The 17,195-nt window shown below is 37.9% G+C and overlaps 1 protein-coding gene across 6 annotated transcripts; it reads left to right on the top strand.

Moving 5' to 3' along the window:
* The first annotated feature begins 299 nt into the window (after window positions 1-299).
* Window positions 300-17,001, top strand: sept6 (septin 6). Of its 6 annotated transcripts, none has more exons than XR_006252524.1 (11): window positions 300-411; window positions 2,047-2,161; window positions 3,978-4,173; window positions 5,061-5,247; window positions 6,451-6,612; window positions 8,208-8,304; window positions 9,936-10,104; window positions 11,083-11,215; window positions 11,409-11,599; window positions 12,269-12,325; window positions 13,379-17,001. XR_006252524.1 is itself a non-coding variant. In XM_043257240.1 (11 exons), the coding sequence occupies exons 1-10, from the start codon at window positions 367-369 to the stop codon at window positions 12,689-12,691; spliced, it is 1,299 nt and encodes a 432-aa protein (XP_043113175.1). In that variant the 5' UTR covers window positions 300-366; the 3' UTR covers window positions 12,692-12,733; window positions 15,634-17,001. The 6 variants fall into 6 exon arrangements, 5 of the variants coding, with proteins under 5 accessions (XP_043113175.1, XP_043113174.1, XP_043113173.1 ...); XM_043257240.1 differs by lacking the exon at window positions 12,269-12,325 and adding an exon at window positions 12,688-12,733 and having other exon boundaries at window positions 15,634-17,001; XM_043257239.1 differs by lacking the exon at window positions 12,269-12,325 and adding an exon at window positions 12,688-12,733.
* Window positions 17,002-17,195: the final 194 nt, after the last annotated feature.

The raw sequence follows: 17,195 nt of genomic DNA, 5'->3' as shown, positions 1-17,195 counted from the left end.
AAACGTACTTACTATTTAAGCATTTAAGAATTAAAGAATATTACCAATAAGCATTTAAAATAGTAGACCTATGCGTTTTAGATGAAGATGAAGTGGACTATACCATTTAATGAAATGGGGGTCGTGTTGATTGTTATTACGTTATTTTGCTTATCCGATTGTTTTGAGTGTTCAGATGATCAAATTAGGCGTATTTCGGATATATAAATATTGATTTGTATATAATCATAATTTTAAAATGTGCAATTACAAAAATAACAGACGGCGCCATGGCATCAGTCACGAATGGTACAGTCCATCGTATCTGAGTTCGGCCGCGCTGTAGTTTCTCTTCGCGTGCGCGCTGCAGTTTCCTGTGAAGGGTTGATGCAGGAGAGAACCATGGCGGCCACTGAGATAGCTAGACAAGCGGTAAGAGCACTGTTTTATCACAAAAATGCGCTTTCGGCTTACCAGACTGGGCTGGCGATCGGTGCTAAATATTTTTAGCGGGAGTGACGCATCGTAGAATCAAATAGGTTTCGATTTTCATTTATTCGTGAACGCGATCGCCCATTATCAACAAGCTGATTAATTATACAGCATCTAAACGTGTTTTATTGTTGGTGTGCGCCGTTAGCACATATAAGCACATAAATGCGTACATTTGAAATCACACAGCTATATCCTTGCGGCTGTTTTAAGGGAAATGGCTAACAAATGTTGAGGGCCAACAATAACGGATGAACATCACGGTTTGAAGTGACCACGGCTGATGGGTTTTCAGAAACAGCGATTATATCGTAGCCGAACGATTAAATATCGAGCGTCATTGTATTGTAAAATCAATTTAATTCGCACGCGTCTAACGTTAGTACCGTTATGTTTAATTGCACTAGCATCCTTGTGTTCCCCCAGCACGCTGGGCGTTGTCTTTCATCAAGTATTTCGTGCATTTATGTCAGAAACCGGCGTATAATACAATTTCGGATGCATTTTGCAGCAGCTTGCGTTCTGGTCGTTCTGACGTCTCTATTGTGAGTACGTAGCTAACGCGAGGCAGCAGGCTCGAGTCTGAGCCCAAAATCTGTTAGATATCATAAATGACGTCTACATCAGTCTCTACCACACACACCAAGGGTCTGATCCAGTGTGTTCTGGTTACAGAGCAGCCAGTGTTGTGTTTCAGTCCTGATGACCCCATTTGGACTCCTTACAGTTGTCTGGTTTGGGAATGTCGCACATGTGGGTCAGATTGTGACTTGTTTGTTCAGTCAATAAGATGCTCTCACAGTCTGACTTCTCCTGGTTGCCCGTGTTTGTAGTTAATGAAATGGGCTTTTTATGGTTGGTGTTATTCCTCAGTAATCCTCATAACAGAACTGATCATCTTCGCCGATCGGCTCTCACTGGAATGGATGCGCTTTTGATCACCGTATGCCGCAGTTTAACCTAATGTTTCCATTAGGATAATGGAGCTTTATCGCATTAAACCTGTGCAGATTGAACGCTCGCTCTTCATTTGTATTATTTCAGCAGAAGTCACACTTCTACAGACACCCACACGCCAAAGGATATGCTGTAAATGTGGGCAGAAAGGCTTTCCTGTCAGAGTTTTGGTAGGCCAGGTGGCAGACCGGTCTGAACAATGGTAGAGGAAGCGCTGAAGAATCATATGGTCTATATTTGACATTTGCGTTATGTTGTTTATAGCCGCTTTGCCTCATAGGTATCTGCGTTACTTGATTACGCTCGTATTTGTCTGCAACTGCAAAAAGGTTTACGCGACTGTTTGCCTGAATGTGGTTTCGACAGTTGAGATTAGACAGGAAAGAGGAAGTGCACGGAGCTGAACCTTTGTGATCTGTACTAGTAGTATTACAACTTATGTCAGTGAGGTGCATGCTATATACTTTTAATTACTGAATTGTTTTTTTGTTTTGTTTTTTTTGCTTCCTCATAAATTGTATCATGCTTGTAAAGTGTTTCCATTTGGTGTACAAATAATCTTTTTTTGGTGGATGTAATCATGCCTGTTTTATGAATTTTTAAAATAATTTTTTTTAGGGAGAAGGTGCACGTGCCGTCCCACTCTCTGGTCATGTTGGCTTCGACAGCATGCCGGACCAGCTGGTCAACAAGTCCGTCAACCATGGCTTCTGCTTCAATATCCTCTGCGTGGGTGAGTGTGTCATGCGGGAGCTCCTTTTTTTTTCCTTTGGGCGAAACTAACCATTTGCTTCGGTGCATGTCACACCCCTTCACTGCGAACGCATACTGATTCTGTCCTGTGACCCACTTACTAAATACTGGTGCACTGATGGAGAGCAGTTGCAGGAACTCGCGATTCTGTTTCATACCCTGATTTCATGTGTGGCTTGCTAACTGGTTAGGCTTTCTCTGCTGTTACTCAAAGATAGCGGAAATAAGTTTCAGACGATGCAGTGTTGACCTGATCAGTAAAATGTTGTACAAACACAGCTTCTAACTAGGGGAAATAAGATAGCCTGTGTCGTCAACTTTGTTATTTTTACGTTGTGATTGTGATAAATGTTGTTGGAGTCAGTGAAGGTGTGCGCATGTGTGTTGGTTTGGCAGAGAGATACTGCCAGCTGAATTTGTCGCTTGGTTCCAGGTGGTGTTTACTATTGTGTTGGTTTTGCGTGTGTGTTTCAGTTCAGTGTTGTTTAATGCTGGGGTGTAAAGTTGTAGTTCTAAAATGTATAACAAAAAGGGCGATGTTCACACAAAGCAGCAATGGATTTTGAGCAATCAAAAGTTGTTAGAAGAGGCCAGCCATATGCTTAAAAAATTTGTTTTACGAAAACAATAGTGTGATGCAGCAGTCTGTTTTTAATATTGACTTGTGTAATCAACAGTGTGATATGAGGAAATGCTTGTGGCAAATTGAGAATCAGGCTTATGATGCTGTCCCTTCATTTAAAGGGGCCTTATGCCAATAGCACAAGTAAAATTAAATCTTGTGCCTGTGTTACCGTGAAATCTTCATGCTTTTATTATTCACTTTGCCTTTTGAATTATTTATATGAAGGCAGCATTGTTTCAGATTCTTTGTTAGCATCCTTTCAAGTTCAGGGCGTCTTCCAGGGTTTTGCCCCATTTCTGCTAAAGCTATAAGCTGAAAGATAATGAAGGAAAGCTGTAGAAACTAGTGTAAAGGGAATTTGGCAAATGATAAGGAACTATCGTTAGCAGGCCTCTTTACTCTCTCTTCATTCCTGATCATTCAAATGCAGGTTCAGCTTCAGTGTTTCAGGTTTGGTGAATGCTGAAAATGCTGTAAATATCACACCGTGATAGAAGAGACGAGGTGCTTGTGATTCATATTACCGTTAGCTTCGATCGAGTTGTGTGATGATCAGTGTGTGTGCGATGCCTGCATTGCCTTTAATTCAGTCTCAGGAATTTCTTGTGATAGTCAGTGCTCATCAGAAGCATTTGATCTGGGTAGAAAATCGCTGCTTTATTTTTAGGTGTCAGACGAGGCTTTTTGCTCGTGCCTGAAAGTGAGGGGCCCGTGGGAATAGGATCTGCAGGCTGAGGTTGTGAAGAAATGGCAAATGTGAGCCGTCCATATAATTAACATTCTGGTGGTGTTGCATGATGTCCATTTCTACTGCGCTTGTGGTTGTCAGGAAAACAAGAATAAGACCTTTAGGCAGACTGAGCCAGGATTGCTGCATGGCTTTTAGACTTTTACACACCAGTTGCGGGTTAAAATCTGAAGTGTATGCATCAGCAAAATGGTACACTTTTGTTTTAAAGCCAATGTGCGTAATTCTGATGCTAAAAATACCTTCTGTTCTTCAATATACTATCCTAATATACTATAATATAGAAGATAACTGTAATATAGCATACTTTATTTATTTAAAATGTCCTATACGCCATTATGAAAAAAATAATTAAGAAACGTTCATACATATAGTAGTTTATTGAATTTAGAGCCTGGTAGCTTATTTCTGCGTTTCTTCCAGGCGAGACGGGTTTGGGAAAGTCCACCCTCATGGACACCCTATTTAACACCAAATTTGAGGGTGAACCTACACAGCACAATCAGCCGGGGGTACAGCTCAAATCCAACACTTACGAGCTGCAGGAGAGCAACGTTCGCCTCAAGCTCACCGTGGTCAACACCGTCGGCTTTGGAGATCAGATCAACAAAGAGGACAGGTGAGGTCTGCTTCTCATCAAACGAGGTTAAGGAAACCAATGATTTAGCTTCTTCGAACTGAGAAAAAAAAAATATATTATGATCCAGAATATAGTATGTTTGTCCTTTTGATTCTAAGTAGAATTTGCTTATACTTAAAGGGATAGTTCACCTAAAAACTAAAAAATCCTGTTCATTTACTCAATCTCAGGCCACCTGTTGTGTTTTTGGCAGAACTATCCCTTTAATAATACATGGAAATTTGTTGTTGGTTTTAATTGCCATTGTGGATGAAAAAGGTTATTATAAACGTAATATGTTGTCAGACTGATTGGATTACATATTTTTGGGGAATTGTACTCGCAAATTAAATATTCCATAGAGGATTCATTGCCCTCGTTTTTTTTTGGGACTTCATGGGTTTTGTTGCTTGTTTCACAAGAAAAAAATTTTAAAAAAATTCTGTTATTCCTGCTTTTCTTGATCTGCCATGTGACACTTTTGTATGCAGAGCTCATTATTATAAAATGGGTGTATGGTATCAGGAAACAAGATATAACCCCACTTTCAGGTTTCTGATGCCGTAAGCCAAGAAAGTGGCAGTTATAAAGGATTTTCATAGCATTCAGATTTGACTGAAACAGCATGTTATTAAGCTGAATGGTTGTGACAAGCTTTATTTTTGCCTGGAGATGCACTTCTTTGAGTCTTGAGCTATCCAACTATTTATAGATGCCTGAACCAGTACCTTTTCTCCTCAAAGCTCATAGTTTTTTATTACAGTTATGTTGTAAGCCTGAAGCTTTAAACTCTTTGTGCGTTACCACTGATCTTACTCAAATGTGAGTGTTAAGTTTGTGTTTTTCTTTTTTTGGCCGTAAGTAATTATTTCCCTTTCTGCTTGTAGTTACAAATCTATTGTGGAGTTTATCGATGCTCAGTTTGAAGCGTACCTTCAGGAGGAACTGAAGATTAAGCGCACCCTACACAGTTATCATGATACACGGATTCACGCCTGTCTGTATTTCATCGCTCCTACTGGACACTCACTAAAGTCCCTTGACCTGGTTACCATGAAGAAGTTGGACAGTAAGGTTAGTGACAAATTTATTTACAGTTTCACTGTGCAGAACAGTTGATGTTGGTTATTAGGCATTCAGCTGATGGCTATGCCATGTTTAATGTCATTGGAGCTGTGTAGATGGAGTCAGTGAAGGTCAGCTGTGTAATACAGCATTCTCTTTCATCTCTCTGTGCTGCACAGACTCCCTGAACAAAGATGCTCTCATAGATCTAAAGCTGAACCTAACAGTTGCCTCGTATGCTTGAGAGAAGATGCCAGTGTACTCGCACTGTGGCTAAACCTTTATTTAAAGCACCTGTGTGAAACTCACAATTCATCAGGAGTAAATTACACGAATCTGACGAAGTGTGAGCTAGTGGTCAGGCTACTGAGAATAGTATTTAGATGGTGGTGTGGGTGGCAGCGAGCGTAAAAACTGAGCGAGTGGGATCAGAGCACTCCATATGTGCGCGTGTGTGTGTGAGAGAGAGAGAGAGAGAGAGAGAGTGAGAGTGAGAGTGAGTGGTGGAGGGGATGTTTGATTATCCCCCCCATTAGCATGGTTGGCGTTTATTATGCATCGGTAGTTTCCCATGGGACCTGAGATTAAAGGAATATTTCATCCAAAAATAAAAATCACTTACTCACCTTTAAGTTTTTCAAAAACTTTATTTTGTGGAACACAAAGGAACATCCAGGCCATTTTTATATAATATATAGTCAATGTGAATGGGGACAGAGGTTCTCCAACTGAACTATTTCTTTAAATGTCTTCTCTGAATTGCTTTCAAAGTGAATATCAAATAGCTGCATATGCTTAATTCTGTTCCAGTTTGAGACACAGTCAGATGTGAGCGTGTTGAGCTTATGTAAGCATTCACAGCATTCTATGGAGTTCATTTTAATTGCATTAGCTGCACCTAATTAAAAATTTAAAAAGACATGTCTATTTGTGCAGATATGTGTCTTTTTCAGCACTCTGTGCCATTTATTCAGTTTGCTCCGGCATAAAAGAGAATAGAAGCTGAGTATCTATATTTATCTGGACTTAGCCAGATGCTCCGAGGTTGCTTTGAGTTGCTTACATCTGTATTTAGTAGTTTGCTGTTTTGTGTTTGGGGGTTTATGTTTAATTTCATTATCATCTTAATTCATGTGTATATACATTGGTTAAATTTCTGAATTAATTTCTAATTATTCCCAAATGCCTATATTCTCTTCTTCTTATATACAGGTGAATATCATCCCCATCATTGCCAAATCAGACGCCATCTCAAAGAGTGAACTTGCTAAGTTCAAAATTAAGATCACAAGTGAGTTGGTGAGCAACGGAGTCCAGATCTACCAGTTTCCCACGGATGATGAGACTGTGGCAGAGATCAACTCAACCATGAATGTAAGTAAAAAATTGTTTTGAAGGGTCGGATTCATTGAGCAAAAAGGTATCATTTCATTGGCGCTTTTTCAATGGTACCTTTTGACTGTGCTTTTTATGTGCACACTTGGATAAATTACTTAATAATTGTTTAAACCAGAGCAAAAAAAGTCACTGAAACAAAATAAAACAACTTGATAAAACAGGAAAAACTTTACTCAGCTGGAAAAAAGTTACTTTAGGAATTTTACTAAAATTTTAGTACGTATAAGCATAGTGTTACATACTTTATTATATGCTATATGAGAGAACAAAACATACTTGCTGTTTTTTTAATTATGAGAATTGCATTCCTCTTCCACTTGAAATCCTTTTACATGGAATCAATCACAAATGTACTGTCCTGTTCTGTTTGGAGACAACACAGACATATTTTAGTTCTCATTTCACATCACAGTTCAACAGTTTAAGTGAGAAGGAGTCTATATGGTGTCCAGCTTTCCTGCTTGTGTTTGCTCACAGGAAATGACACCACAAAAGGAGAGGCATTCTTCTCCAGTGGACTCTCACAACAACATGTTTTTGCTGTGAGATAGACACCCTCGTACAGAGCAGGCTGAATGAATGAATGTCAGTTGAGCACACAGCCTGTGTCTGCGGGGTTACTGTGGAGGTCTTCCAGTGCTGGTTAACCATTGAAAACAAAGATAGCTGACCTCAGGTCCCTTCCCACTCATTTCAAGTGGGATGTGCCCTCATATATTTTTCACAGTGGTTTTAAAGGCCATTCTTGTCTAGTAAATGTTATCTTAACAAGGTAATTTCTTTATGAGGGTTTCGCCACTGTGAGACATAGTATTTAAGTAGAGAGGTGGATGCTGTGTCATTGCTCTGTGTTGACGATCCTTCGATTTTCTAATCACAATTACAATTACAGATACCACAGCTATATAATCGTTCAAAGTGGCAATTAATCACTCGAAAGGCCACTTATTTTATTCTGCATGCATGTTTTTTTTTTCTTTCTACATATTCTTATGGTTTTGTCTATTGTTTTAATCTTAGTTTTTAATAACATTATAATACCATTTTGTAGTTTTTCATTTTTTTTTTATTACAGAATAAACAAATCCAATGTATAATTGACATTTTGAGGCTTAATACTGTAGAAAAGCAATAAAGGGTTTTCAGTTAGTATTTTCAGCTTGTTTATGTTCATGTAAAAATATGCCATGCAATCGCTTCAAACAATGGTATAAACTCCATTCAGTGTAAACTGTGATTATTGTAATTAATAAGTGCAAGTACAATTTTAAGTGAATAATCAACATGTTGATCATTCCCTTAAAATTGCAATTGCAATCGTGCAGCCCTAACATATCTGATCCTTCATAAATCATTCTAATATGCTTATTTGAAGCTTAATATTTTTTTGTTATCATTGTTGAAAACAGTCTGTTTTTCAGGATTCTAGAACGTTACACAGAACAGCCTATGTTTCTTAATTTAAATGGATTTAAATGTTGCATAATCAAGTCTTGTTACTGTCAGAACTTAAAATAGACTGTAATATTTCTGCTAAATTATTTGTTTGTGGGGTTTTTTGTGCTATACAGGGTCATTTGCCTTTTGCAGTGGTGGGAAGCACTGAGGAAGTGAAGATTGGGAACAAGATGGTGCGAGCACGCCAGTACCCTTGGGGAACCGTCCAGGGTAAGTGCTGGTCACGTCTTCTAGAGGAAATGACACACTCAGCTCTTCCCTCTGTTTGGCCGTGGCCTCTTTGTTCAGGACATCCAAACCCATCCCGTCCCTCCCTTTATGCTGCGTTGATCTTGGACACTCCCTTTCAACACACCATCCTCTTTCTGTCTATAGCATTATTTCAGAGTAGAGCAGAATGCTGATGTATTAGGGCTGTCAGAATGAGAAACCGAGCTATAATTTCCATGTTACTAATCACTGTGGAGCAACAGGAAAATGACGTCAGGACAGCAGTGATTAGTTGATGGCACCACAATCACAAGCCCAAACTGTATTTTGTTTACACATATTTTCAAACTATTCCCGTGACAGCTGTCAAGCTTTTCAGCAGTCATTATTTTGGTCACATGGTCCATCGGATATGCTGATTTGTTGCTCAAGGAATATTTATTATTACTGTTAATGTTAAAGTACGCATAAATATTGCTTTTGTCTTATGTGTAAAAGAGGATTTACACAATGATATTAATTTGTCACGTTTAACAAGCTTTACAATTCCAGCTCACTTCATTCACAATTTGTCCTGTCAATCTTTGTAAGCGTGTGGTATGCATGCAGTGATTCGATGCGTAACATTTATAGCAGCAGTGCTCTGACTGCCTTCAGGGTGTCTGTGACATCACTCTGAATCGCTCTTTCTTTCTATACGAGCACATGATGCCACAGGGCAGCTCACGTGCTCTTATTTTATTTAGCTTGATGGAAAGCTGACATGACGGAGGAAAATATGGATATGTGATTTCATGCATCACTGCTGCTGTGTGTCAAGAGTTTACTCATGATTTATGGCACACAGATTCCTTGGTTAACGGTTAACATTTACGTGGATTAAAAACATGTAGAATGACGTGCATTAGTATGCAAATGTATATCAGCTTGAGAAGTGGTAAAAAAACTGAATACAGATGAACTTTTGCACAGACAAGCACCACTCACGATTTCTTCAGCCAATGTAAAAAAAAAAAAAAAAAAAAAAAAAAAAAAAATCTATTTGTTTATATTGTTACAATAACAGCTGCAGGGAATGTTAGTAGTGTTAACAATACTAGATCACAGCTGGTCAGAGTTATACAAACTGACTGTTAAAAGAGGTCATGTCCTTGTATCAGTGGTATGAAATGAAATAATGGTATCAAAACATTTTTCATCGCATTGAGAAGTTAAAACCTTTTAGGTGCATTCAAAGTTTTTAGGTGCATTTTAAATAGTGTTTATTTTAAGACAATTTTAAAATGTCTGTTTTAGGCATTATTTAATAAGCATTATTATTCTTGTAAGCATTATTTTAATCACATTTTCTTCACAACTTTTATAACGCTATTATGATGTCAAACGGCTTGTGTACATCTAGAAGAATTAAAAACATGCTTAAAATACACTGTTACTTAATATAGTGTCCTGTCAACTTTTCCATAAACTACCCAGATCTTTAACTTTTAGACTAACTCCAACCTTGAGGGTTATGCATTAAAGTATATGGTATGTACAGGAAGTTATTCTCTTCTCTTGTCGTGTGCCAGTATGATCGAGGCAGTCATTGGTGGTAATTTTCCATTGGAAATCATTTTGTGTTTTTTCAGTGGAGAATGAGAATCACTGTGATTTCGTGAAACTGAGAGAAATGCTGATCAGGGTCAACATGGAGGACCTGCGGGAACAGACTCACACTCGCCACTATGAACTGTACCGCCGCTGCAAGCTGGAGGAGATGGGATTCAAAGACACAGATCCTGACAGCAAACCTTTCAGGTGCAGAGCGTCACAGTTGCACTGAATGATCTGGAAAAAGGTGTTCCAACAAGCTATGACAGGAAGATTTAACGTCTGAATTTACAGGCATGGTAAATGTAATGGTTAAAGGGATAGATCAGATTCATCTTAAACAGATCAAGATAACCCTTCAGTAAAAGCTAATGTACAAAAAAAACTACAAGATCCAAGAAGATTAAAAAGGCCAATGCAAAGCAAAGCAAAGCAAATCCTTATGAACTGAATGGCTTAAACTGCCCCTATTATGGGTTATGAATGGGTCATGTTTTGGTTTTCAGAGTCCCAAACAACAGGGTGACATGTATGCAAGGTCAAAAAGCACTTTCATTTTCTTATGTATTTATTTTTACCTAAATTGTTTACACGACTTCCAAACTAATTGTTCAGCAATTTTTTTTCACAAAGCCCTTTGGTAATTAGTTTAATTTAAAGTAGTTTTTGTGAGCTTTTAACGATCCAAAAGTGGCACCTAGTGGCAAAGAATGAATTTGCATTTTCATTCAGACCAAGGCAAAAAGCCAATATGCTGTTTCAATGTTGAGGTCAACATGAAATGGCTTGGGATTGGTTTTAACATAAGACCCTGTGTCCTCATTAGGACATTATATTTTAGTCAATTTCTATTATAGCCATTTTACACACATTTTGCCAAATGAGAAATGTAATTGAATAATTCTATTATAACATAGGTGAGAATCATCTTTTTATACAAAGTTTTTTTGGGATTCTTAAGAGGTTAAAATAGACTCAATGGTTCAGAGTCAACTCTTTCTTTTGAGAGACAATAACATAATACACTATGTACTTTTAGATTTAAAACATTGCAGGATGTTTTCATTCACTTAGAGCTGTGCTACACACTGCATCGTAATTTTCAAAAATCTCAGTGGTTTAATTTTAGATGAACTGTCCCTTTAAAAACATCTTTTGTTTTATTTTTTGTTTTGTTGTGTTCAGCCTCCAGGAAACGTATGAGGCCAAGAGGAATGAGTTCATGGGTGAACTGCAGAAGAAAGAGGAGGAGATGAGGCAGATGTTTGTCCAGAGAGTCAAAGAGAAGGAGGCAGAGTTAAAAGAGGCAGAAAAGGAGGTTGGTTTGTTGGAATACTGTCATTATACCACTTTTGTAATGTAGTCAAAGTGTTATGCACAGCTTATGTATTATAGTAGTTGTATAGCTTGTCTGAATTAAACAAAACAAATGCATCCAAACATTATTTAAAAATTTTAAAAGCTTAGTTTTTCCAGTAACAGTAACTTATTCTATGGGGTTCACGTCACAGCTTCATGAAAAGTTTGACCGCCTCAAGAAGCTTCACCAGGATGAAAAGAAGAAACTTGAGGACAAGAAGAAGTCTCTTGATGATGAGCTAAACAGCTTCAAGCAGAAGAGGACTGCTGCTGAGCTGCTGCAGGCCCAGACCCAGCAGGCAGGGAGCTCCGCCACACTCAAGAAGGATAAAGAGAGGAAAAAGTAAGTACTGACCTCTACGTGGTTCCTAATCCTCTCAACCTTCCCTTCCTGAGATACCTGAAGATCACGATGCAGGAGAACATGCGTGTATGTGTGTGTGCGTTTCACTGAATGCTCGAGTAATATCACAAGGAACGTTACATTTAAATAATGAATAATAGTAATTGATTTGACAGTGCAGTAACATGAAAATTAAAGCTATAGTTTGAGCATTTACACTACAGTTCAAAGTTTTCACTTTTTTGTGTGATTTTAAGAAAATATTTATATTGTCGCTTTTATATTATTCAAAAGATTTTAAATAAATGCTAAAATCACATTTTGCACAAAAGTGTTTTCAATGTATTTTAATTAATTCGTGCCTATAAGCATAAAATAATTATTTAAACTACATCTTACTCCAAATTTGAGAACTGTAGTGAACATGCTCATACTGTTGTGCATTTATAATATAAAATGTTTACTACATCACTTTACATTACCCAGTCTGGTGTGTGGTATATATAAATATATTTTAGTTGGTATTTAATGATTAACAGTATGATTTTTTTTTGCATTCACTTATTGCATTGCCACCACACACATCCAATCTGAAAAGGTTACTAGTAATCAGAGCTCAAATAAATTGCTTCAATAATGCTGGTAATCACTCATGGTTGTGTATTCAAGCTGATTTGCTGCATTCATCTGAGTATTATATGGGAGGAAGACATTTGCACTGACAAGGTTCACTTTTTTGTTGTTTTTTCATATCCGCTTATGTTTTTTTTTTTTACTTTTCCCCCTTAAGCTTCTTGTTTATCCTCACAAGGCAGCACTTTTCACAGCAATGAGATACTGAGGAAACCCTGTTAATTGCATAATGTGCAAATTTGTCCGATATTCTTACTCTCTCCTCCACTGTCCTGTGTGGGTGTTACATATTCCTGTGTGTACATCGAAGATAGCCAGAGAAATATTACGGTTTTCCTCAGTGCTCTTGCAGGGCAGGGCATGTAGAGTATTCATTGTTTGTTTGATGTTGCATGTAAGGTGTCTTGTCTAGTTTGTGCACGTGTCATGTACGTCTCATCCATGCTGTTTTCCAGTTAACTCCTCACCTGCTCCCAGTCCTGCATGAGACACCTTATGCTGGTAAGGCTTTTAAAGTACCTCTTAAGGCACAAGCCCTCGTTCGCGAGGGAGCTAAATTACAAAAACGCACGTAATGATGATGGTCAGTTAGACCGATCCTGCAATTGTGGTGTTACAGCACTGCAGTAGTAATTACAGCTTTTCCTATTCATGCTTAAAAGTGCTGGTAATGTGAAGAACGTCTCTGTGGCAGCAGCATGGGATATTATGTCACCAGCGCCCGGGCGAGAGTTTATTGCTCTCCCTGTGTGATGTGCAGCCATCTGCCATCTGAATCCATAACAATCTGCTGTTGTTTGCACTCCACTGCTCTTCCACGATCTTGCACAAAAGAGCCTTTAATGGCTCGGCTCCTACAGCTGGGTCACGTTAGTCCACCACTTGGCCTTAGAATAATGCTGTCGTTGAATGAGCCATCCCTTGCCGCAGACATCTTAAAGAACACAATTGATAAAGTTGGGATATCCGGTTCGTGTACATAACGCACAAAGAGAGAACGATTCTAAGCCTTACCACATACACCCCCTGCAACCGCTTTGAAATGTTTTAACGGATGCACGACTAACAATTTTTTTTTATTAATGTGTGAATACAACGGTGTGTAAGCTGTAGGGAACAATAATCTTCCTTCTCTCTCGTTTCCAGTTCAGGATTCCTGTAGAAAGTGCTCCCCCTGCCCGCTGTGAATGAGCTCTTCCCCCCTCAGTGTTCCTGAGCCATGCTGTTCCCGTTCCCTCCCCCCTCTCTCCCTCTCTCTCCTGTCCCGTCCCGTCCCCCAGTTTCATGCATAACACAGCTGAGGAGGGATATTAACTGTGAATGGAATCCTTTAGATTGTTTAACTCCTTTTTAAAAAATTTTTACATGCGATTTTTGTTTCTTTTTCTTTGTTTTACTTGCTGTGTTATGATGTCATGATGGTATTGCTTTGTTCTGCATGACTAGTGTTTGATTCAACTTTAACATGCGTGGCTACTGTTTTGGGTATGCAGTAGTTGAGTGCACAGGTTAAAATGGGACAAATTCTATTAGTAGTACCATCATTTTTCATTAGCGTTATAATAGGAAGATGTTCAGCTCAGTGAGATTTAAGACGTTCACCGTGGAGGAACGTGATGTTTTGTCTCATTTTAGCTCATGCATGTTATACAGATGCTGTCTAGTCATCTGTAGCCATACCTCAGTGTTTTGTTTTAATGAACGTGTTATTGCTATGCTTGTATTAGTTTAGAAAATCTTTGGCACATCTCATCCAAATGTATGCACCTTTTTATAACTCTTTATTTTGTGATATTTTATTTTTCACAAAATTAAAAAAAAAAAAAATTCACTTTCTAATAAATAAATACCAATTGCAAAGGGATCAGTATTTGTATCCGTAATAAAGGGCATTTTTTTTCACAAACCCTTAAACTGGTGGGAAAATCATTGTGTATGAATATCAGACAGTTATTTCTACATACTATTATTTACATTATTCATAAAAGTGTGACTAAATGCAGTCGGGGAGATAGTGTTCGATTTGCTTACTCTGTATTGAAAAATCAATTTATGTGTTGATTATTTGCTCTAGGGAGGAGCTGGACTTTCACCAATAAAGCAATTTATTACATCTTGATGCTTAAATGAGCATATATGAGACTAATCATACATATTTATTTTTTAAAGGATTGGCCTGTATTCTCAAGTGAAGTGTTTGGACCACAACAAATCAAATTATTTAAACCATCATTGTAAGATACTTGTATGAGGAAGTGAAGTCTAGGTACATTTTCTAAGTCACTGCAGGAAGTGACCAATTTTGAGGTTAACAAGTAGTAAGCGATATTTTCAAAGCTACGGTTAAAAGTGATTCTGTTGGTTCTATGCTGGATGACTGGGTTCTGTATCGTGTCTGGATGCTGGTCTTTCAACAGGTGGTATTGATGTGATTGATTGTTTATCATCTATTAACGCTTTTGCTCCCTCCAGTGTCCCTGCTCACTGCCGTGTGTGTATTTACTTTCCTTTGCAGTAATCCCTGGCTCTGCACTGAGTAGTATGGCTTTGATAAGGGACCAGGCCCAGACTCTTTGGTTAACCGGTACCCCACGGCTAAGGGGAGGCACTGTGGACCAAGCCCTCTGCGTTTCTCATAAATCACCTCTTGTGTTTTGATTTTTGGGCTCTTTCTGCAGCTTCTACTAACATTGTTGCATCAAAATCTATGCTTAAGGCTGTGCTTTTTTGCAGTGTGTGATGCTTTATGTGACTAATATGTTTAAAGGGAATAGTTTAAATTTAAAATTTTCAAAATCTTTAATCACTTTAGGCCATTCAAGATGTAGAAGAATTTACTTCATCAGAAAAAATTTGGATAAAATTGATCACTTGCTCACCGATGTAGCAGATGGGACGCAATAATCCACTCCAGTTCATCCGGTAAAGTTTTCACCCACCCGCTTCAGATAATCCAGCGATGAACAACTTAAAGCAATGCAAAATTTCTTAAAATCTGTTCTGATGAAGGAACAAACTCCTCTACACCAGGGAGAGAAAATATTCGGGCAGTGAGCTATTTCTTTAAAATATGTACCTCTTCAGAGAGGCGGGGATCTGTTTCATTCCTTATTAAGTTTTGGATTAGGTTAATGTCGACAACGGTTTTAAATGGAGATTGCAAGACGAGCTAATCCGTGCACATTTAAAAGCAAATGCACAATGCATTTGAAGCAAGGCAGAAGGACGGTGTGTTCCTATCCGCCCACGTTCAGAATGCTTCATGCCTTTGCCTGGCGAAAGAAAATCTGAGTGGCCATTTCCAATTGACTGATATAAACCTGTCTTCCCGCTGGTGCTGTAGAGTTTAGTGGCCTCCTGATACTTTCTCTAATCTGCGTTTGTCTCCTCTCTTCTTCTAGCTTCTTTTAACTCTGTCTTGGCCACCTGTTGGAAGAGGGGATTGCAGCTTCCACGAGAACTAAGCGTCCGCTCTTCTTCCTGTCTTTTTCACTCCGTCAGCCTTGTTTGAATATTTTATTATTATTTTTTTTCTTTTTTTTAAACTTTCATGCTGTGCGCCCTGTTGAACACGGCCTTATGTGGGCTTAACATGGTATTTTTCAACAAATATTAGCTCTGTTTTCTAATTAGGGCATGCTAAGCAGTCCCTCGTTAGTATTTTTACAGACATCGTTTGCTGGTGACACCAGAGCCAAAGCTCTAGTAGAAAGGCTGTGAACTTAAAGGAATGCTTTGGAGTTTTTCAGTTTAGCTTTTTATGTCTGTGATATTGCCTTGCAATCTCGATATGTTCAATTAAACAATAATTTTGTTTCTTTCATGAACACGTGTTTGTGAATGAATCTGCATGTCCTCATCAACATTAACACAGCGTTAACTGTGAGAAGAGAACGGATACTAACTTATTTGCAAACACTATGTATAATTTAGGGTGTGAATCATGTGGAGTAGGATTATATTTAATACGACTTGAAAACGTTTTGACGCACTGGCTGTGAATTTTGAGAAAATCCAAAGAAAACGGGCCCGAACGTTTCTTTTAAGCAAGATGTGTTTAATTGTAATTTAACGAGAATCTTTATTTGAAAGCATGAGGTCAATAGAAGCAAAATCTGAGAGGTTTGTATTGTATGTTTTGTAATGCCCTATACATTTCAAGTCTTGAATAGTCACGGCAATAGAGTCATCCTTTATTTAAAATATAATCTTAAATAATAATGACACGCCTATTGAAATACCATGTAGGTCACATTCAGTGCCACTTTTTATATTCTTTATCTTCTGTTCTTTTGCATGCCCTAAACATATTTTTGTTTATATATGGAGTTATTCTTTGCTTAGACACATGTACACTTCTATTTTAGTACATGTATTTATTCCAGGTACAGTGTGCGGTTACATTCAACCCCCATTTTGCCAAATATCGCGTTTAGATATATGAAGGGTTTTCAGTCATTTAATTTAAAGTAAGTCAGTTACGAGGTACAGGCAGTCATGCGTATGTGCAGTACATATAATTTATAAGGACCTATTTTGCGTATCAATGTCGGGACATGTTTTAATGATTAATGACATTATTGACAAGTGACTGTTGTCTGTGTGAAACATTTTGGGTGTCAAGACTGGCCTACATTTTTCTAGTCATCTTCCATATTTCCCCCTTAATGTCAATTACCCCCAACCCTGTAATACCAGAAATTTGTGAAATATTTAACTGTAGTGAGATTCCATGGTGTACATTTTCAATAAAACATTTCAAAACCTGATATGCTATTTCATAATTCATAATTTACCCTCCAACTGATAAATCATAAATAGTGTGTGTGTGTGTGTATATATTTGCTTATTTTACCCAAAGCAAGTGTTCAATTTTATATAAACAATTGTATAAAATATGCATACTTTTTATATATTATAAATAAATGTATTTTAGGAATTATGAGAAAAACAATCAGTTTCA

This window comes from Puntigrus tetrazona, chromosome 14 (genome assembly GCF_018831695.1).
Source record: "Puntigrus tetrazona isolate hp1 chromosome 14, ASM1883169v1, whole genome shotgun sequence".
Classification (NCBI taxonomy): domain Eukaryota; kingdom Metazoa; phylum Chordata; class Actinopteri; order Cypriniformes; family Cyprinidae; genus Puntigrus; species Puntigrus tetrazona.
Note: the sequence above shows the minus strand (reverse complement) of the source record. Positions and strands in the feature narration are given on the sequence as shown.

What these genes read in the sequence shown, in the direction of transcription:
- sept6 (XM_043257236.1), top strand. Translation starts at nt 367, where the DNA reads ATGCAGGAGAGAACCATGGCGGCCACTGAGATAGCTAGACAAGCG. An exon ending in CAGATCAACAAAGAGGACAG is followed by an intron (nt 4,174 to 5,060) that starts GTGAGGTCTGCT and finishes TTCTGCTTGTAG; the next exon opens with TTACAAATCTATTGTGGAGT. An exon ending in AAGGATAAAGAGAGGAAAAA is followed by an intron (nt 11,600 to 14,747) that starts GTAAGTACTGAC and finishes TTTCCTTTGCAG; the next exon opens with TAATCCCTGGCTCTGCACTG.